This window comes from Acomys russatus, chromosome 7 (genome assembly GCF_903995435.1).
Source record: "Acomys russatus chromosome 7, mAcoRus1.1, whole genome shotgun sequence".
NCBI classification, from domain to species: domain Eukaryota; kingdom Metazoa; phylum Chordata; class Mammalia; order Rodentia; family Muridae; genus Acomys; species Acomys russatus.
Window position 1 is genome coordinate 58,997,923 of NC_067143.1, and position 21,297 is coordinate 59,019,219.

Genomic DNA, 21,297 nt, shown 5'->3' on the forward strand with positions numbered 1-21,297 from the left:
TTGCAGAATTAGCACTCTGGCATTGAGACTTACGGACCTTACAGCCTAGAACAAAGATGACCATCATTCACAGCTCACATGTGAACAGAGGAAGGCATGTACCAAAAGAGAAATGACATGATCAAATCTGTGGCTCCTTTTGTGACTCTTGCGCTAAATGCTCTTAAAGTCATAGCCGGGCACCTCCTCTTCCTCACACGATCTCCTCTTGCTCTGTCTACAGTCCTCGCTATCATATTTGCTGGCATAGACTCACAGAATTTCAGGGGACAGCACCCCTGACGATCTCCATCAGTACCAACTTACCCAAGCCACGGAGAAACTTGTTCATCCCGCTCTGCTCAGTGTCGGGGAGCTCCTCTAGATACTGCTCCACCCGCTGCTCAAAGAGGCCTGAGAACGATGGACAGCAGGGGTGAGGACAGAACAACAGCCATGACTGTGTGATGGGCCGCGAAGTGCAGTACGGAAGGGAGAAGGTAGACATCTAGTCTAACATGTGGTGGGAATACCGGGTCAGAACTCTGCCTGGCTCAGGACAATGACTGTTAGCGACACAGCTCACAGGTGCTCACTAATGAGAGCAAGACGAGTTCTACAGCCTGACTCCCACAGCTGCCCATGCCTGAGAGCTGCACTGCAGGGATAAGGCTGCTCTGTGCTTCAGGGTGGCCCTCTGTGGAGCCTCTACTCTTTTAGACTGCTTTCACCATGCTGTTCCAAAAAGCTTTGTTAAGCTAAATGGTTAATAGTAGTGGGGAAAGAAAAAGGCTAGATGTAAGGCTCTTGATGAGGGGAGCTGGTATATTACCCAGAGACAAGCTAACCAGCAGCCTTAAATGAACTGCAGCAACCCAAGGCAGCTGGTCCAGTCCTTTCCAAGGGACTTCCCAACTCCTGGGTCCTCAGAACCCTCCAGAGTGTTCAGTCTGGTCCTTTTCCAGGAATAAAGACATGTGATACAAGAATGGGCAACCAACACCAGCTGCTGTCAACTGGAGAGGTCTCATGCTGCCTCTTTTTGTTGTTGTTTTGTTTGAGACAGGGACTTAACTTTAATCCTTTTAAAGGTACCTTTAATCCCAGCACTTGGGAGGCAAAGGCAGGCAGATCTTTGTGAGTTCAAGGCCAGTCTAGTCTACGAAGTGAGTTCCAGGACAGCCAGAGCTTGTTTGTCTTGAAAAACAAACAAAACAAAACCAAAAAACCTAACCCAATGCCTGCCTTCTTTCTTCTTTTTTTTCTTCTTGTTTTTTTTTTTTAATGATTGCATGCAGCCCATGCTGGTCCAAAACTTAATACATAGCTGAGGATGATCTTGAACTCCTGCCTCCACCTCCCAAGTACTAGGATTCCAGGCATGGCCACCACACCCAGCTGTTATGTCTTATGAAGGTTTACTGTGACAAGAAGGAACAGAGCTCCAGGCCAGCTGTAGTACTGCACATCTGTAGCCCCCAAACCTGGGGGCCTAAGACAGAGAATTCCCTAGAGTTCAAGATCAACCAGGCAGCCGGGCTTGGTGGCGCACGCCTTTAATCCCAGCACTCGGGAGGCAGTGGCAGGCAGATCGATGTGAGTTCGAGGCCAGCCTGGTCTACAAAGTGAGTCCAGGACAGACAACGCTACACAGGGAAACCCTGTCTCGAAAAACAAACAAACAAAAAGCAAAAACAAAAAAAGACCAGCCAGGCTACAGAAGATCCTTATTCAAAAATAGAAGCATAGCCAGGCATGGTGGCCCCCACATCTTTAATCCCAGCACTCCAGAGGCAAAGGTAGACAGATCTCTGAGACAAAGCTAGCCTGGTCTATAGAGTGAGTTCTAGGACAGTCAGAGATACACAGAGAAACCTTGTGATGAAAAACCAAATTTAAAAATAAATAAATAAATAAAAAGAACTACTTTACAAGGTTCTAACAGAAGAAGAAGGCAGTTAAGAAGCCTGGCCCTTGATGCCCTGCAAAGCCCAGTTATATAGAACTCTGAAGACAGCCCTCAGCTCCCCATCCCAGTTTCTGTGGCCTTACCCTTTGCCCGACACTTTCTTAGCTCCCTGTCTTGGATGAAGCCAGCAAACATCTGAGACTCCATAAAAACCTCAAGAAAACGGCGGATGCTTTTGGAGGCCACAGACTTGCGGAAGGCCTCTCGCTGAAAAGCCCTTTCCCCCTTCTCACTGTGGGTCAGGAAGAGGGAGTAGTGCCCCACAGTCTCCACAAAGAACCGGATAAATACTTCTGACACCAGTCCATTGAGGGTATTACATTCTAGAAGGGAAAAGAAAAGTCACTAACATTGAGCTCACAACCCTGTGAGGCCATCTCCAACCTCCCACTGCGTTAGTCTCACATACTTGCAGCCAGTACACATACTGTCCTTGAGACCATCTGCTGTGCTCAAGAGCTGTTACCTAGCCCATGAGCTCCTGGAGGTCAGAAACTGTTCTAAGCAGGGAAATTGGAGACCAAAGCACCCCCTTTTCCCACTTTCCTCACAAGTGAGGAAGGTCCCTCCATCGCCTACAACGGCCTGAAACAAGGCCTAAGAGGGAAGACTGTCAGCAAGAAGTCTGTGGGCAGAAAAATCAATAGGCCTAACTAGAGGGACCCAGTTCCTATGCCTACCCCCCACCAGCAGAAGAGGCCACTGCCTAGGCAGGGCTCTAGGCCCGTGAAGCCCAGGCTCGGAGCAGAAGGATTCTGTCCTCACCATCATCAGAGTCACTGTCAGAATCCTGGGAGATGAGCTCATTCTTCCTCTCTAGAGCCTGCTCCAGAGCAGCTTGTAACTTCCTAGGTAACAATGTGTCCTCATCATCCATCTGTAGAAGGAAAAGGCAGCAGGGATGATCACAGCTCACACTGACGAGCACAGGGTGCTAGGCCCTGGTCCAAAGCATTGACATTGTTATCATCCTCATTTTATGGTGAGGGAACTGAAGCACAGATAAGTTAGAAATGTGCCCAAGGTTACACAGGCCGAAGAAGAGCCGATTTACTGCGCACTGTAGCCTGGACCAATCGGAAGCTCCTACCCTATTTCCTTTATTCATCTACTTTCACCCCAGGTGGAAAGTACAGTGAGCTTGGAGCAGGAAGACTGGCCGAGCCTGTATCCCAGCTGCTGTTCCTGAGTTGGCTGCATCCTGGTGCCTTAAACTTGGGAGCCCTTAGCTCTGTCAGTGGTATGTAGTACCTCCCAAGGAGGACATGCTGGGTCATGCTCCTATTTGGGAAGCCAAGAAAATCCCACGACTAAGGAAGGCTTTTTGCAGCAGACAATGACTGTACACTTTTATATTACGAAGCACATTTTAGTAGTGTTTAAAATCCCCAGAGTATCTCTTGAAAGGTGTTGTCTGATGAGAGCACTGGCTCAGGGAAATTTGGAGGCCCCTTATCTGTTTTTAGACCATGTGCTCAAACACAGAGACCCTACCTCACAAACAAACAAAACCAAGCCAAGTGTGGTGGCACATGTCTTTATTTTTTTAATATTTATTTATTAAGTATACAGTACATGTAGACCTGCAGGCCAGAAGAAGGCATCCTATCTCCTTATAGATGGTTGTGAGCCACCATGTGGTTGCTAGGAATTGAACTCAGGACCTTTGGAAGAGCAGGCAATGCTCTTAACCACTGAGCCATCACTCCAGCCTGGTGTATGCCTTTAATCCCAGTACTTAGGAAGCAGAGGCAGGGAGATCTCTGTGAGTTCAAGGCCAGCATGGTCTACAAAGTGAGTCCAGGATAGCCAAGACTACATAGAGAAATCTTGTCTTGAAAAACCAACCAAGCAACCAACCAACCAAACACTAAAAAACCCCACATCACTCAAATCCCTGAGGTGAGTCTTCACACATTCAGGTCCTATTTTTTTTTTTTTTTTAACGTTCCTACCCAGAAAAGCTGAGAGTGGTAAAAACACGCCTGCAATCTCAGCACCCAGCAGGGGAACCATCACCAGTTCCAGGCCAGCCAGAGCTGGAGAGTGAGACCCTAGATCGAAGACAAACCAACACAAACTAGACAGTACGATGAGGAGAAGGGTTCTCAAGTCAGCTTTTCTCCACCCCTGTCTATTCTGTGGGTTTGAAACTCAGAGTTCAAAAAGCAGGCTGATTGGTGACTGAGAGTCCAGGGCACTGTTGCACGCTGCTCTTACCTGTCGGATGAATCGGTCGGATCCCAGATTCACCATCAGTGCCTGAGAAAGAATCAGAGGGGGTGGATCGGGGACTGAGCCTTGCAGTGCCCTTTGACAGGGACCAGACCCCCATGTTCCCAGGGACAGATGACAGTAAAGAATCAGCCAGAGATAAACCTCCCAGGAAAAAGGACAGAAGATGTTTAAGACCAGAAACATGAGGTAAGTAAAAAGATCCCAACAGCCTTTCTCTCTTCCTCCCCCAGCCCTCAGCTGGCTCCCCAGGCGGCCTACCTCTTCCACAGGTAACTCCTTCAATTTGGGAAGGGAGCTTGAGAGCAGGCCAACCAGGAAGGGGGTGGGACAGCAGACGATGTCAATCATGGAGGCTGGGAGGACAGGAATGAAGGTGTGCTGCCAGGAGAAGGGGTAGAGCAAGGCCACCACCGCGTGAGAGCAGCTGGATAGGGTACTGATGGACAGACAGAGAGACAGGGCACCTGAGCCCAGGCCTGCACCTAAGCCCAGGGCCGACACCCTCAGGGACACACAGTTAGAAACTACAGGGATTCTGGACATCCTTTGATGTGTTGCACTTTTAGAGACTCTACCAAGAAACAGCCATGAAAATATGTGAGCAGCACACTTGAACATACAAAGTATTCTGTATGCATATGTGTGTCTATGTCTCTCACACATACACAAGTCTACACTCAGCCCACATGTACAGACAGGCCTGGGTTAGTGGGAGTAGCACCTCAGGCTAGGAAGAACAAAGGTACGCCAGTAGGAGCTTATCGCAAAGCTGCACTGTTGCAAGTGCTGCAGAAGCCCCTCGATCTGTTCCTCTTCACACTGTGGTCTGTGGAACACTCATCTTGGTCATAAGTGGTAGTTAGGACACAACTAGTTTTGCCATCTTCTAACGCAGTACTGCTCTGCCCTCTGGGTTTCCATTTCATTCTCCTTAGCTGCTAACAAAGGTAGGACTAAAGGGAGAGTGCGGAAACCAGAGGGGGTGTGGTGGCCCAAGTCACTCTCAGGAATGGGAAGTGTGCCACTCTTCTTTCCTTTCAGGTCTCACTCGGGTCATCCCTTCCTCGTCCTGGAGGGGGCTCCAGGCCTCCAGACCTAGGAACACATAGGGCTGGCTACGGGAGCCTAATCAGCAAAGGGAAACTAGGAAAACAATCACATCGGTGCAATCCTGAAGTTCACAGGCAAAACTGAGTGCACATACCCAGCTTGTGCAGAGGCCTGCTGTGAGGAGCCACAGCTGGCCTGAGGAACCCCTGTCCACCAGGAGAAAAGCCAGAAGACCTCTAAATGAGCCAAGTGCTGCGACAAGCACCTTAGAAGCAGCTAGCTAGAAGGCTTACAACACATGATCATTTGAAACCTGCCTGAGCAGCACAGCAAAATCTCTTAAAGAAAAGATCTTCCCCTAGGGACCATATTACAGCTAAGGACACAAAGGCCTAGAGCTCAGCTCACTTTAACCCTGACTTTCCTTTTGCGTCACTGGTCCTCAGCCATCATCCAGAAAAGCCTAGGGTCCCCTAGGCCTACTGATACCTAGCTGTCACACTAACGTTTGGGTGAGTTCCAGGTTAGCCTGAGCTATATAACATAACTCATTTGAGATCATTCTTGGTTATGTTGTGAAGTCTACCCCATACCCAAAAAGTATCTGTGTTCTCCCTGGGGTGCTGTAGCATGGACTTAAGCTTATACCTAATGCCCCAATGGTGAGAAAATGTGGGATCTATCTATGACAAAAGCCAACCCCTGCTCCTTTTCTCTAAGGACTATGACGGTCACATGTAGCTGTCAGCCAGGCCGGGTGTCACTAACTTGTCATCTAATGGGCACCTAAAATACTGCTGGACCTGGAGACCTGACCCTGAGAGCCATCCTCCTGAGGACAGCAAGAAAAGTAATCTGGGAAAGATCTGGAAAAGGGCTGCTTCAGATCAAGGGACACACTGATCTCCACAATCCCTTCCAATGTGCTAGGGGTGGGGAGGCAGGAGGTGTCGTTAAGCCTCCAGGGCTAACCAAGGCGGAGTTCTGCCACCACCACCAAGAAAGGATTTATGAAAACCTTAAAAGAAGGCATAAGGGGCATGAGCTGTGCCAGAACTACCACAGTTCTGGTCCATGTTCCAGCACAGAGGCTCTCCAGGCAGGCACACTCCCATGAAAAGGAAAGCTTTTTTCCTAAGACCCAGGAATGGTCAAACTTGAATGCCAGCCAGGCAGTGGTGGGCACACGACTTTGATCCAAGCACTCAGGAGGCAGGGGCAGGCAGATCTCTGAGTCCAAGGCCAGCCTGGTCTATAGAGTAAGTTCCAGCACAGTTAAGGCTACACAGAGAAACACTGTCTCGCAAACAAACAAACAAACAAACCCCAAACCCACCAAAATTTGAATGCCAAGCGGGCCAAAAACTAGGACCGCGAGGTATTTTCCTTCTGGAATGTGCATAGAGGTAGCTGCAACCACAGGAGATAGTAGCTGTATTCAGTAGTCCTGCAGGAGCGGGACTGTGGTGTGGGTGGAAAAAGAAGTTCAGCATGGAGTAGGAGGGGTATAGGTGTGGGTGTCTGTGTGTGACACCTTCTGGAATAGAAAACTCAGGGTCCAGGTACAGTCTGGGGCCACTCCAATCTGGCTAGGCCATGCTAGGCAGAATACCATAGCTGCCTCTCATGGCTAGTCTTAGCTGCCACACTGGGCCCCTTGACAATAGCAAGGTAGGCCTTAGGCCTTGAACCAGCTAGAGCAGTGTTTCTCAACCTTCCTGCGACCCTTTAATACAGTTAATCCCTCATACTGTGGTGTACCCCAACCCTAAAATTATCTTCATTGCTACTTCATAACTGTAATTTTGCTACTGTTAATAATCATAATGTAAATATCTGTATTTCCTTATGGTCTTAGGTGACCCCTGTGAAAGGGATTGACTCCCCACGGGGGTCAGACCCTTAAGTTGAAAACCACTGACCTAGTCTGTTGGCACACAGCTCCACAGCTCTGAGAGGAATATGAGAGAAGCAATCTTTATTTCTAAACTCTCACCATCTCTGGAGAGGTTGCTAGCTCAGCTAGGGGTGGTCGCACCCACCTAGAGCATCAGCACCCAGGAATGAAGCAGGAGGGCTGCAAGTTCAAGGCCAGCTTGGGCTACACAGTGAGATCCTGTCTCCAAACAGCAACCACCAAAGAAACCCAGCTATTCTAGCGTTTCCTTCTCCTTGCCCTGAGCTGAGCACTGGCTTGAATTCCTGCTCCATTGCCTGAGAGAGCAATTAGAAGAGTTCCTCTTCTCTGCTACCTCCCCTTGCATACAGAAGAAAATACGCTGGGCGTGGTGGTGCACGCCTGTGATCCCAGCACTCGGGAGGCAGAGGCAGATGGATCGCTGTGAGTTCGAGGCCAGCCTGGTCTAGAGTGAGTTCAGGATAGCCAGGACTACACAGAAAAAACCTGTCTCAAAAAAACCAAAACCAATACCAAACCAACCAACCAACCAACCAAACAAAACAAGCCAGAAGAAAATACACCAGGGCTTTGGTACTCACTAGAGGACAAGCCAAAAGAGCTTTTACTGCCCTCCTCTTAGCACTTGACACAAGCAAGACACAGAACCCAGCATGCAGCTTAATGGCTACATGACAGGATAAACACCACGCTAGAGAAACCACTGCGTCAGCTTCTTGGTGGCGTCTTTGACAAGAATAAATGACACGTACTACCAACATTCCTCTCTCCCCCTGCACCCACCCTACATACTAAACAAGACACCTCACTCAGCTACTGAGAACTCACTTTTCTCTTCCCAGATGTCTCAGGTCCAATGATCATCGCTTCTACCACTCCCAACAGTCACAATCTCTACCTGTAAAACTCAAAGTGCCTACCTGTTGAACCAAGGCTCTTTTCTTGGCCTTCTGAAATGAACTGCCCCAGCTCCCCATACATCCACACTTTGGGCCTCCTCTGTCTGTCTGTCTGTCTGTCTGTCTGTCTGTCTGTCTCTCTCTCTCTCTCTCTCAGTAGATTGTAACCTCTGTCCTACTCACATTCTCAAGGGCCCATCTTGTCTTTCTCCACAGCTCCCTGGAACCAGCCTTGGATTATTTCTGCCCCCCACTTCTCCAAGGTTCCCTCAGCTATAACCCCTACAAAAGAGCTTAGCAGCCCTCACACAGCAGGGCCCTTCCTGGAGTGCATCACCCCTGAAACTTAGCATCCTCAACAGGCAGCTTGGCTGAAGTTACTTGCCACCTACCGTCTTCATACGTGGCTATTGAACAGGAAGTATCCCTCTTCTTCCTCGGGCCAAGTCCTCAACTGGGTCCTCAATCCTACTATCCAGCTCTCCCCATCGGTCTGCTAACCCTTCTTTACGTGATCTTTCCCTCAACACGCGCACACGCATAAGCAGGCACTAATACCACAATGTGTGGGATACACCAAGACTTGTAAAAACTTGCTGAATTCATTAATGGGTGTGGCCCCCCTCCCTCTCCTCCCTTGCCCTCTGGGTCCTACCTGAGCTTATCTGCTACAAAAATAACTCTGCGCTCCAACAGCAAGGAGGCAAAGATTCGGATAAGTTGTCGCACACTGAGGCAGGTGAAAAGGCATTCGAAGTCCACATGCTCTAGCCGGGAGTCCATGGGCCGACGCAGCTCCAACACCTGTAGGGAAGTGAAGGCAGTGGCAGAAGGGAGCTAGGTGAGAGCCCATGACTGCACGCACAGCACCTGCAGGCTGCTTCCCCTTCCAGGCTCCCCAACCCTCTCATGATGCAGGAGACCCAGTGTCCACTTCCCTTGAACTCTAGTTCTGCTCCCACAGTAAACACCAGCCTATGGACAGGAGGGCTGCAGGGCCAGACATAGATTCTGAGGAAAGCAAGAATGGTTAACTGTTCCCACGAATAAGGAGAAGCAGGGAGTCACACAGCCCCATTTACACGAGTCTCCTGCCTTCTTTCCCATTTCTTTCAGCACGCTGACCGGACCCCACAACCTACCACTGCTTTCTAGGCCACAGGGAGAATGCTAGGGACTCTGGCCTCGTCCATCTCTGGGGAGGCAGTGCTGCTGTTCTTGTTGCCATGGCCGCTGTTTTTCCTGCTGTGAAGAGTTTCTTTCCAAAGGCTGTCCTGCTATCCTGTCCCTTATCTCTACCACCCTAAGCCCTGTGCCAAGGATTAGGAAAGATCTGGCTATTCTAAAACTCTTGCAAGGATCCTGGATTGTCTTTATGAAGCCAGGCCTAGAAGTATCCCATCTAAGAACTATTCCAAGGTATACATGGCAGCTCCCAAAGCCCTTCCCTGGAGGCATGGGGTGGGCGGTAGGGTTTGCAAGTGACCCCAGCAGTGCCAGGAGGAGGAATGCTGACTCTCAGCATCTGTAGAGCAGCAATGATATGCAGGCCTCCTGAGAACTGGGGAGAAGAAACAAACTATCCCTTAGGGCCTTGTGGCTCCATAGCTAAGCCTCCTCAAGGGGCTGGCCTCCAGGGGCCTCAACTGTTCTTGCTTCGGATCTGTTCCCGTCACCTATAGGGCCTCAGCTCCCATCTCTCTGACTTGGGTTACTTCCAGTTCCCCCTAAGCACCATTGCTTTTGCAAGTGAAGGAATTCTTAGCTCAGTGTTCACTACCTTGGGTTCTGAAAAACATCAACAGGGATACAGGGGGCTGCAGGACTTGTATGCACTGCCTTTCCCAACAGTGGTGAACCCCAGGAATACCCCAGGTGATCAGTGGGTGTGGACTGAAGGCATGCCATAGCATAGTTATGTCAGAGAGACTTTTAATCCTGCCTGGTATCTGTGTCTACCATAAAAGAAGACACAACAACACTCTGTAGCCTTGTCTCCTGAGAGCCCTGCAAGTAGCCCCAATAAATGCTGCTCTTCATCTTCCGGCCTCCAGGCCCTGGTCCCATGCAGCCTCTGCCTCTAGGAGCTGGGAATCAGACCATGGCCTAGTGTGGCTGCCCGGGGCTGGCAACAGGAAAGAAGGTCACAGTGGAGGCCGGCAAGAGGCTGGCAGGACATGTATAAAGAGAGGCTGGCACTTGCTCACTTCTAGAGAGAGTCTGAGGTGTCTTGTAGCATGAGAGACTTGGATTCCAGAAGGAAACGCTTCTCAGGCAAAACCAGGACTCGGATAATAGGAAGTAGCCCAGGTCAGGGAGAGGCAGCCAGGCCTAGGAAATGGTCGGAGTAGAACGGAAGAACTCCAGGGATGCTGCGAGCGTGTCAAGGAAGGGTCAGCTATCCTGCCCCAGGCAACTCATCCAACTCAGCTCTCTCATGCTAGGACATGTAGAGACTCTCGGGAAAATTGTCAACAGGTATGTGCCACTGCCTGCACATCTCTGCGTTTCCTAGGTCAGTCCTTGCACTCTGTTGCAGCTAGGTGTTTTTATCTTCCCACCTCTTGCTCTGAGATGCTCCCTTCTTTTCTTTTTCTGAGGAAATTAAGAGCCATCTCATGAGAACCCGAGTGTACAAGCGACCATCTCCGCCATCCTCTCCTAACAGAAGACAGCTTCCATGCAGACCACCACCTGCATGCTCCACGGTGACAGCGGGCTGTCCCTCCTCCTGCATTATTAATGCCTTCGTGCAGGGCCAACTCCATCAGCACGCAAACAGCCATCTTCCTACACCCTGGAACCCTGGTCTCCTCATCAGCTCCACACTTAGGTTTACTTTCACCTTCGGTCTGCTTCCTTGTTCTCGTCAAAGCCACGCCCCCTTGAGGAACCACGCCCCCTTGAGGAGCTAGCTACTTGAGCCACTCACCCCCTACTTCTGCACTCACCCCGGCCACCACGGGTTCCATCTGCGGTCTGCTCTTTGTCGGCACACCTTGCTGCATCTCGGGGAGCACCTGACTGGTCCATTACTCCTTATTCCTCAGGGTTCCCTTTCTTTGGCATCTCAGCCACTTCCTCTCCTCGTTTCTATTATTATTATTATTATTATATTTACATCTATTGCTACTGGCCAGAAGAGGGCATTAGATTGCATTACAGATGGTTGTGAGCCACCATGTGGTTGGACCTCTGGAAGAACAGTCAGTGCTCTTAACCTCTGAGCCATCTCTCCAGCCCCCTCTCCTCATTTCTTTTTAAGATTTATTTTATGTGTATGAGTCTCTATCTGCATGTACACCTACATACCAGAAGAGGGCATCAGATTCCAATATAGATAGATGGTTGTGAGCCACCATGTGGTTGCCAGGAATTGAACTCATGATCTCTGGAAGAGCAGACAGTGCTCTTAACCGCTGAGCCATCTCTCCAGCCACCTCTCTTTTCTTGTCTTCCAACTTCATGTTACTGCTCAATTGTGCCCTGTTTCCCTGTTTTCATTCGTGCCCATTTTCTGCACAACAGGAGAATCTAAAGACACACCCGAGTCAATCTTAATCCTCTTTTAGTTAAAACCTCCAATTCTGTTTTGCTTTGTTTTTTTGTTTTGTTTTTTGTTTTATTTGGTTTTGTTGTTGTTGTTGTTTTGGATACAAGGTTTCTCTGTGTAGCCTTGGCTGTCCTGGACTTGCCTTGTAGACCAGGCTGGCCTCAAACTCACAGAGATCCATCTGCCTCTGCCTCCCAAGTGCTGGGATTAAAGGCGTGCGCGGCCACCACCACCACCACCACCCAGCTAAAACCCCAAATTCTTCATCTGGCCATGCAGACACAAACCCTGAGATTGGGTCCTCGCCTCCACACCTAGGCTGCTCATCAAACTTCTGGTCATCTTGATCTTGTTTCTTGAGCAGCACGTGCCTGCCTCAGCTGTTGTCTTGCACCTGCTGTCCCCACACTTGCAGTAACCTTCCTCTACCTCCATCACTCTCCCTCCGCCAGTTCATCTGGCCACCTCCCATGCATTGCTGGGGCTCCAGGTAAAATGGCACTTTCTTGGGGGAAGGCCTTCTCTGGCCCCCTAACCTAAAGCAGAACCCTGTTATACATTCTAATAGGCTCCTGTTCTTTCTTTTCACACACACTTAGGAACTAACCATTTATAAATATAAGCATTCAACAACAGGTCCCCTTCTAGGTTAAAAAACAAAAAACAAAACAAAACAAAACAAAAAAATCTCCTGGAGGAGAGAACTGTGTCACTCTTTATCTTCATGACTACACCCAAGGTCTGGGATAACCTCCAGTTGTGAAAGCTCATAACTAGTACTTAGTAGATGAATAGTGGGCACAGTTAATCCAGGGTGCAGGTCAGCTAAGTCCTTAGCAGAAGAGAATTGAGCAACACTTACAGCTCCAGGGCTCACATTTTTATTCCTGCTGGTTAGGGGTACAGACAAGATAAGCAAGGAAGGAGCGTGTTCTACACCTCCCAGAGGCTGGCCAGGCTCTCCTCTAGCCCCAGCTCAGGGCCAGGCTCTCCTCTAGCCCCAGCTCAGGGCCAGAGATGAAAGCAACCGCGATTCCCTACCTCATTGCCAGCACCAGGCAGGAATGTCTTCACTTTGATGGTTTTCCCTGGGGCTGGGAAGGGTGACTCCATGAGACTTCTCATAAAGGGGTAGACCAGTGCAGCTGAGATCCCACGCCGGCGCTCCACCTCATCCAGGACCTGTGCCCATCACCGGCAGCCCAGAGACAAAGTGTTGGGAGCTGCCTTCCCCACCTCTGTGACAGAAGAGGGCAGCCTGGGCTCTCGCTGGGTTGGGGTAGAAGCCTGGAGACAGGAAAGCTGCCCCGCCAGGATCTCTGTACCCTTCCTGTTTCTCTTGGCCCTCCGTGACCATTCAGTTCCCTCACTGCTTTAGTCTCTAAGAAGGGAACAGTGGGGCAAAAAAAAAAAAAAAAAAAGCACCCGTGAAACCATTTCCTGGGCACCCCTGGCTTCTCCAAGGACTCCAGTGTCCGTGGCCCAGGCTGGGCTGCTACAGAGCAGACACTATCGACACAGCAGTGGGGAAATGCCAAGCAGCTGGGCAGTAAGCGAGACTTGGGAACACAGGAATCTGAGAGCCCGCTTTTACTTGCTCTGCACACCCTTTCTTGTGCCGTCTCTCACACAGGTGGTTTTCTCATCTAGGCTAGCTGCAGATGCTCCCATGAGAGCTGTCACTGTGGGATGGGGGAGGAAGACAGCATCTCTTACCTTGGAAAACAAGCCGAAACAGCCTAGGCGGCTGATGACACAATATACCTCTGGCAACCGAGGCCCTTTCCCACTTGGCTAGAGAGGAAGAGGAGAGAGGGAGAGACAGAAAATGTATGAATACCACATCTGGCTCCTTTTACCTAGGAACTGAGCATTAAGTGCAGTCCCTCCAAGTATGACTCTAAATATCTTCTAAACTCAACCAGAACCCCAAAGAAAGGGCACCACTCCCAGGGGCAGACCCTATCTCCTGCCAATCTCCAGGTAGGCTTCATCCTTTATCCTAGGAAAGCAGACAGTGACTGGCAGAGGACCCAGCAGAGGGCAGAGGTTCCAGGGTGATTTGTGGATTTACATCCCTAAGAATGCGATGATAAGAAGGGCTTGTGACATTTTTTAAAGTTTCAGTCTTTTTTTGACTTACTCATTTTATTTAATGTTTGTTCTGCTGCATGTTCGTATGTGTTCCTGGTGCCCAGGAAGGCCAAAAGAGGGCACTGGATCCCCTGAAACTGGGGTTTCAGATGGTTGTGAACCATCACGTAAGTGTTGGGAATCAAGTCTGAGGCCTCTGCAAGAGCAACAAGTGCTCTTAACTGCCAGCCTCCAATAAGGGCTTATGGACACCCTTAGGAACAAGACATGTGATCTTATGTCCCCCTTCCCACCATCCCAAGGGACACTCTGCAAAAATACGTCTTTTCTTCCCTTGATACATGCCCAAGGAAGGCAAAATGTAAACAGACAGGAGAAGAAAATGACTATTTATTGAATGTTTCCTGTAACAGAGACCCCTGCCTAGGTACTATATGCACAGAGAGTATGAGAGCAGCGTTACCGCCCAATTTACAGCAGACACAGCTGAGTTCGTGAAGCGTAAGCCATTGCCTAAGCGTGCACAGGCAGAGAGCTGTAGCCGGGAGTCTGTGCTGCCCTTTCTCGTGCTGTCTCACCTCCAAAGCATGTTGTTTTCTGATAGGAAGGAAGGAAAGGAACACAGAGACACGGGAGAGAGGCACGCTATGACGTGAAAGAGAACAAAAAAGGACAGGGCTTTAAAAGACACAAGAAAGAGGCAGGTACTGTGAGCACCCCAGGGCTGCAGCCCCATTAAGGAGACTAGGGTTAGTCCATTCTCCAGCAGAAAGCTGGCAGGACCCCATGGCTGCCTCTGGGTTCAGAGGCCCGCGTGCTTGGCAAGGCCCAGCGAGGGGGGAGCGGAATAGCAGGTGCTGGCCCCGCACGCAGGCTGCTAAGCAAATGCAGATGGCGCTATTTCAGTCTCCAGACCTGCTGGCCACAGTCACAGATCTAAAGAGAAGGCAGAATCTGTTTTGTCCATATTAGGTTGGAAACTTACTCCTCTCTCTTTCCCTCCCCCACTCCCCACCTCCCCTAAAGCCCAAGTGATTAAATCAAGTATGTGGGATTTGGGTTAGAATCATTGTGTCCAATCTGCAGGAATGCCGAGCCAGTGCCAGCCCCCTTGGCAGGGACCCAGCCCAGGCCCTCTCGGAGTGCGCCAGGACAAACATGCTCTTCCCTGGGGGCAGCAGGCCCCCTGCAAAAGAGCACAGCTCTGTTCCATCCATGTGCTGTCCACGGCAGCCTTCAGAATGTTCTTCCCTAGGCCCTGGGGACCCAGGCACATGTTGGCCTCTGCCTGGCTCCCAGCCTGGCATCTGGACCCCTCCCTTGTCCCTCAGTACACTAGGCCTTTAATATCCAAATATCCTTTTCTCCCTAGATCACCCTCTGGGGGAGTGGGGGCGGCTGAGCCAAGAACGCCAGGCTTGTGATAAAGGACTTGGGAGTCAGCTCCGGCTCGCGCCTCACCGCTATGTGGCCTTGGGCAAGTCATTCCACTTTGCGGTTTCAATGTCTTAATCTACAGGTCAGGCTATCAGGAAGACTTAAAAAGAAGGGACATAAGTTCAATGAAGCATCTCTCCTGGAACATGACAGACCCTAAGCAAACTTCCACAGCCCTTCCCTTCACCGCTGAAGGCTCGCCTCCTCTATTAGAGCAGCTCCTGACTCTGAGGGTAGGAGATGTGCTGCACTTGTGTTTGTGTACTTTAGTGTATGGTCTGACCTACAACAGGGGTACGATGCATGCTTGTGGACGGACAGACTCTTCTTTTAGGACTCCCCCATCTATACCTAGGCTGTTAGCTTACAAGACCTTCTCCTACTAATGTCTGGAAACCAAGAACATTGTCGGAAACCCAGTGAATGGCCTCTGAGGCGAATGAAATGGAAGACAGGCCCTGAGCTCTGTTCTCTTTCTGGTTCTTTGTGGCCCTATAGCAACCCCTTTCCCAGGAATGACAGAAGCAGAGATTGTTCTTTGGTGGAAAAAAAGTTTCTATTTTCAAAACCCAGTGTCTTTCCCCTAAGTTCAAAATATTTCCTCAAGAATCCCAGAGGCGTTGTGCATCCCTGCCCCTGCTCACCGCAGCACTACCAGACCATGGACAGGGGTTCTTCCCAACATGGGGTTGGTCAGGTGTGGGGTGAGCAAGGTTGTGCTGTACCTACTTGGATGAATAAGCAAATATAAACTGTGGGGTGACATGATTATAACTAAGAGATCAACAATCTAAGCTGACAAGCCACGGAAAAAGAATACAAAGAAAAGTCCAGAAAGCTGAACTGATGTAAGAGCCAAGCACAACGTGATCCATCCCTTCTGTTATTCCGTATAACCTTAGGTCCCAGGGTCCAATCAGACAGGCTACTCTGAACCCAGGAGTCCCTCAACTGAGCAAGTCCATGTAGTGGCAGCAGGCTTGGCAGATCACAGGCTAATGCTGCAGAAGGGTACATAGAGCTAGACAAATGCCTGCCCCGCCCCCAACCTCTGAGAACTGAACGGTCATACTTACCAGTAAGCGCCTACAATAGCCAAAGCGCCTGCTACCATCTTCTCCAGTCAGCATGAAAGAAAAGGTCTCACTGAAATAGGAAAAAGGGAGAGGTCTGGCATCAAAGAAGTTATGAAGAGGGCTCAGGACACAGCTCCCAAAACAGGGACTGCCATCTCAGGTGTGAGATAGAGACTCAGGTTACTTTAAGAAAGTGGGCTGAAAAAAGAAGAAGAAGAAAAAAAAAAAGTAGACAGAGACTAGGGCAAGCCCCGAATGAGTCTATGTCTTCTTCCCTCCTACAGCTAGACCAGGCTAGACCTCACCTGCTGTATTCTGACACAGGGAGCCAGTCCTTGGCATCTGGAAAGCAGAACTGGGGAATAGCTTTGAGCCTTTCTTCTGCTTCCCGCATCTGCTTGGTGGGTCGGTCCAGCTGCAGGGAAGAGGAATATGGGTAGACGTAACTGAAAGGTGACAAGGACCCAGGGAGTAGTAGGGACAGAGGGGCCTAGAAGCATCTCTTCTTGTGTGCTAGCACTATGGATGCAAACAAAGTGGACAAGGTCCATCTCGGACCCTGCACGTTCTGGTCAGGAGAGTGAGGGAACCAACACTTCAGAGGGTGCTTCCAATGAGATAAGCAAAGAGAAGTGAAAGAGAAGTGTGCAAGAGAAAAACTGCACCGGGCTTCTGAAAAGACCTCAGCAAGGGGTCACATTTCTGCTGCCTGAAAGTGCAAAGGAGCCAGCAGCCAGGAAGACCGCAGGAGACAGAACACTGAAAACATGAAGAGCAGAGACACCTGTACCTGTGGCTTACAAGGAGGCCAGACTGCTGCTGAGCAGAGGGGCACTAAGACACAAAGTAGTGGGCGAGGCCAAGGACCACCTGCTATGAGTAGGGGGAATTCTTTAAGAGATGATAAAAGTGTTCTCAAACTGTGTAGGATGGCTGCGACTCCGAGAACACACTAAAGGCTAGTGAATTGTAAACCTGAATGTATGAATTATCCATTAACAAAGCTGCTGACAGCATTCAGGGAAGCAGAGGCAGGCAGATCTCTGTAAGTTTGAGGCCAGCTTGGTCTACAAAGCGAGTCCAGAACAGCCAAGGCTACACAGAGACCCTGCCTCAGAAAACCAAAAATAAATAAATAAATAACAATAACAACAATAATGGGCTCAGGGGTACAGTCATCGGGGGAACTAAGGAAGGAATATTTCCTCCTCCCAGATGGGCCAGCAAGCAGAAGAGGGCAGGGAAGGGAGGCAGGGCAGGCAGGCATGCTCACTTTAGGAAACTGGTAAGACACTTCAGGGAGGTAGGTATTCCGAGATGGCTTCTTCTTGAGAGACACAACCACAAAGTACTCAAAGAGCTCTCGTTCCTGCCATTCAAGCAGCTCCAGCTCCAGCGTCCGATAGCTGGGTGCTCGCTTCAGCATGGACTGGATGTGGACCAGGCGCTGTGTGTGGGCTGGGGCAGATCTCACATTAGATTGGCCACTCAAAGACCTCCCCGTCAGCCCCATCCCCCTGGCTTGTGGCTCCATCTCTGGATGACTTCTACGTGCCTAAGTCTTATCTGACATTCTCCCAAAGGTAGGTCTAGAACGTGAGTACTGGTACCTGAACCTACATAATGGCTGTACTAATGCAAGGAGCTAGTGCCCTGATGGTCCTGGTTCCTCTGGAAGCTAAGATGGGGCTACAGGACTGCCTAGGCCAGGCTTGCCTTCAGATGTACCACTAGCAGATACCTGTTCCTGTTTGGCACAGAAGGCGTGACCATGAAGTACAGAAAACAAAAATGTCTTTATCACTGAACCCCTAATTGGAGTCCTTATAGTTAGATCTCATGTCTCTGTCTCGAAGTCCAAAGTCAACTTGCGTGGGTACCCGTGGAGGGAGGAGGGAGCAAGCTCCCACATTCTCTCCTCATGCAAGGAAGATCTAAGCAGGGTTTCCCAGCAGAGAAAACACAGTGACTGGCCAAGTTATCTGAAACACTGATGGTCCAGGAACTTACTCAGTCTCTTCTCTAGACACAGGAAAGACAGGTGGCCTCACGGTTTCCAGGACAATTTCCTCAGTTTATGGCACAATTCTTGCAACCAAAAGAGTTGATCATAATCTGAACTCACCCCTGGCCCCCCTAGATTCACAATATTTATGAAGCAAATCTAGTAGCCAGTTTCCATGGACAATGGCTTGGGAAGAGTGGACAAAGTCAACAGCTTTAAGTTTGGCGTTGGGAGACCAGCTTTCAGATTAACACTGAAGGGCTGAGCCTGAAGGAGTTTCTCCACAACCCCCTACTCGGTGGTATGCTCGCTGGCCTTCCTGCTAATCTTTCTCCATCCCCCAGGGCCCAGGCATGCAGAAGGAAGGGCTGATTCCCTGGGGCTTGGGAAGGGTATCTGACTTACCTTTGAACCTGTCATCAGAGTCACTCTCACTTTCACTGTTCTCATCTGGAAAAGTAACAGTAGGCATAGACACTGGCTGAGACCCTGGTGACTCTACCTCCCAAATTGTAAAAAAGTTGTTTTTTTTTAACATTCAGTGTGTGTGTGTGGGGGGGGGGGGGTTCTACATGTAGCCATGTTCATATGGAGGTCAGAGGGCAGCTTGCAGGGGTTGAGTCTCTCCTTCTACCTCACACGTTTTGTGGTTCAAACTTAGGTCACCAGGCTTGGCAGCAAGTGCATTTATCTGCTGAGTTATCTTGCCTGTCTCCCAACTTTTCTCACAAGGAACAGATCTTAACCTAGTCTGGGCTACTATGAGGTTAGGAAGTGAGTGGCTGGTGACCAGGATACCTCAGAGATCAGGCCTCAGGTGCTAATCTGTATGCAAACACCTACCCAGGGCTGTTCTGGGTAAAGCTGAGGGCCTGAGTTGAAGGCTGAGCCAGCAGAGAGGCCTAAATGACTGTAATACAAAGGCCCTGTCTCACACAGTCCAAGATTTGAAATGGAAAACAGACCACAGTGCTCAGTAAGTTTGGCCTTTTCTTTTGCCCAAAGCAGATTCCACATGTCCTAACTCAAGGCCTCACAGCCTGAAGTCTGAAGGAAACCATCCCAGAGCTAATTTCCTCTTGGGCCCTCCCACTTATGTGGCCATTTTCTGGAAGAATGCTACCCTTCTGGAAGGTAGATGGATCCCATTACTATCCATGTGAGGTAAATAAAAGTCAATCTCTCCCCATTCTTCATGTCTATGAATGCCCCCAAAGGTGACCCAGCTTAGATAACAGCACCTACCTCTCAATGATGCTGTCTCAAGGCTGGACATTGACAGCTTTTTTAACCTCTTCTTTCCTCTCTTGGCATTATAGATAGAGTTAATTCTTTGGACAAGCTGGTGGGGGGGAAAAAACCAGAGAAGGTGAGGTAATTCTAATGCCAGCTGCCCCTTCTTCCATGGAAGTAAATTATGAGGCCGTTCTTTCCCTTACAGGTGTGCAAGAGCTTTCTGCCCTGGTCCAGCTGGGTCCAGCATTGCTCTTCCCATTGAAATGACACCAGGGGAGGCTTACCAGCCATGCATGGCGAGTCTCCATTTACCCTGTGCCCCAGGAGTGGGCTCCTGCCCCAAGACAAGGGCACTAAACTTAGCTCCCCAAAGGAAGGAACTGTGATCAACCTAGACAGGATGGGAGCTCCTGGGTCCCAAGAGCCATCAAACCAACTGAGACAAAGAGCTTCTCAGATATAAAAACAGGAACAAGGATTCTAGCTTTTCCTCTCTGGGCCATAACCTGGGGCCTGGCAGGAAGAAGCTAAATTCTCAATATACCCAAGCATTGTTTGTAAGCTAAAAATACCATTTAGCTAAATCCTGCTGCTCTGGGCCGAGGACCGGCCACATGGACACATGTGCAAATCATTGCTGAAAGCTGTTTGATTTCAAGACACATAAAGAACTGAATCTTTTGGTCCCTGAAAGGCTAAAGATGTTTCTGTGCACAAAAGCCCAAACTCACCCATCACACTGGGTAATGGAATCTCAGCTAGTCTTTTCCTTCCCCCTAACATCTCAGGACTGAGGAGTTAGTGCACTCTTATTGATAAGGAAGAGAGCAGGGGAAAGGAGGTCCTCGGTTATTCAGGGGAACTGAGGAAGCAGCCCAGATTAGAGGAGGAAGGAAGGAAGGCCAGAACAGAGCTAGTTGCCTGCCCGCGCACCTGCCTAGCTCCCTGGGCTTAATGTGGGAAGGATACCTTGGGAATGCGACGGGCCCTGCGGCTGGACAGCAGCTCACTTGTGGTGCTGAGGCTGTCCTCATTGAGGCTGGAGGGTGAAGACGGCAGGCTCAGCTGGGCCAGCAGCATCATCTCATCATGGCTATGCCTCTTGGGTAATCGTGGCAAACGATGGCTCTTCCTTTCTGACCAGTTCCCACTGCGCAGGGACTGGCTGCTGGGTTTCAGGGACAGCTGGCATGGGAGACAGGATATGAGAGAGGGGCTACCATAAATGTCAGTATCCATCTGCTGGGAACAGAAGCTATAAGACTGGCGTCCTCAGCTTTCACCAGTTCCCTCCTGGAAATTCAATATACTAGGCTTTCCTCTTTTAAGGCCTTAGCTGTTCACTGTTCAGGTAAGGGCTAAATTAAATATTTGCTTCCCCAAAGAAAGCTTTCCTACTTCTTCCAGAAAAGAATAAAACAAAGGCTTTTGAGATCATTTATTAAGTAGAAAGAGGAGACAAATCAGGAAGATTAGTGACTGTGGATGAGAGAACCAGTCTTTCCACCTCTGCAGTCCTGAAGCCTTTTGCTTGAAGAGGCCACAACCTACCCGCTAGCCTGCTCTGCTATGTGATCCGCCAGCCTGGCCATGCTTCCTTCCTCCAGTGAACAGGGATCCGGGGCTGTGGCCACCAAAGTAGAGTAAGGCACATGTCACACTCAAGTGGCTCCCTCTCACCAATGCCATCCTGGGCTGCCTCGTTCTCTGGCCCCGTGTATCCCCAATAAACAGCTCGTGATCTTTAGAATAGAAATCCTAACTGGCTAATTGATAGTGGGACTGCTGGAACCTCCTGAGGGCCCCCAAGTTTTGTCTCAATCTGCCTCTCCTCACTTTTCAG

The 21,297-nt window shown here is 49.8% G+C and overlaps 1 protein-coding gene across 9 annotated transcripts in view; it reads right to left on the minus strand.

Moving 5' to 3' along the window:
• Positions 1-21,297, minus strand: part of Dennd2b (DENN domain containing 2B) — a 196,961-nt gene that overhangs the window by 790 nt on the left and 174,874 nt on the right. For 7 of the 9 annotated variants that reach the window (XM_051149202.1, XM_051149197.1, XM_051149201.1 and 4 more), the window contains 14 exons: positions 20,424-20,639; positions 19,464-19,560; positions 18,624-18,668; positions 17,487-17,671; positions 16,519-16,628; positions 16,214-16,283; positions 13,323-13,400; positions 12,648-12,788; positions 8,709-8,857; positions 4,445-4,622; positions 4,169-4,210; positions 2,714-2,825; positions 2,032-2,271; positions 128-393 (listed from right to left, as the gene is read on the minus strand). In XM_051149202.1, the coding sequence (XP_051005159.1) occupies positions 263-393; positions 2,032-2,271; positions 2,714-2,825; positions 4,169-4,210; positions 4,445-4,622; positions 8,709-8,857; positions 12,648-12,788; positions 13,323-13,400; positions 16,214-16,283; positions 16,519-16,628; positions 17,487-17,671; positions 18,624-18,668; positions 19,464-19,560; positions 20,424-20,639 (1,794 nt within the window). In that variant the 3' untranslated portion in view covers positions 128-262. Of the gene's footprint in view, positions 1-127; positions 394-2,031; positions 2,272-2,713; positions 2,826-4,168; positions 4,211-4,444; positions 4,623-8,708; positions 8,858-12,647; positions 12,789-13,322; positions 13,401-16,213; positions 16,284-16,518; positions 16,629-17,486; positions 17,672-18,623; positions 18,669-19,463; positions 19,561-20,423; positions 20,640-21,297 lie in introns of those variants that run through there. The other 2 variants (XM_051149198.1, XR_007830935.1) reach the window with 2 other exon arrangements.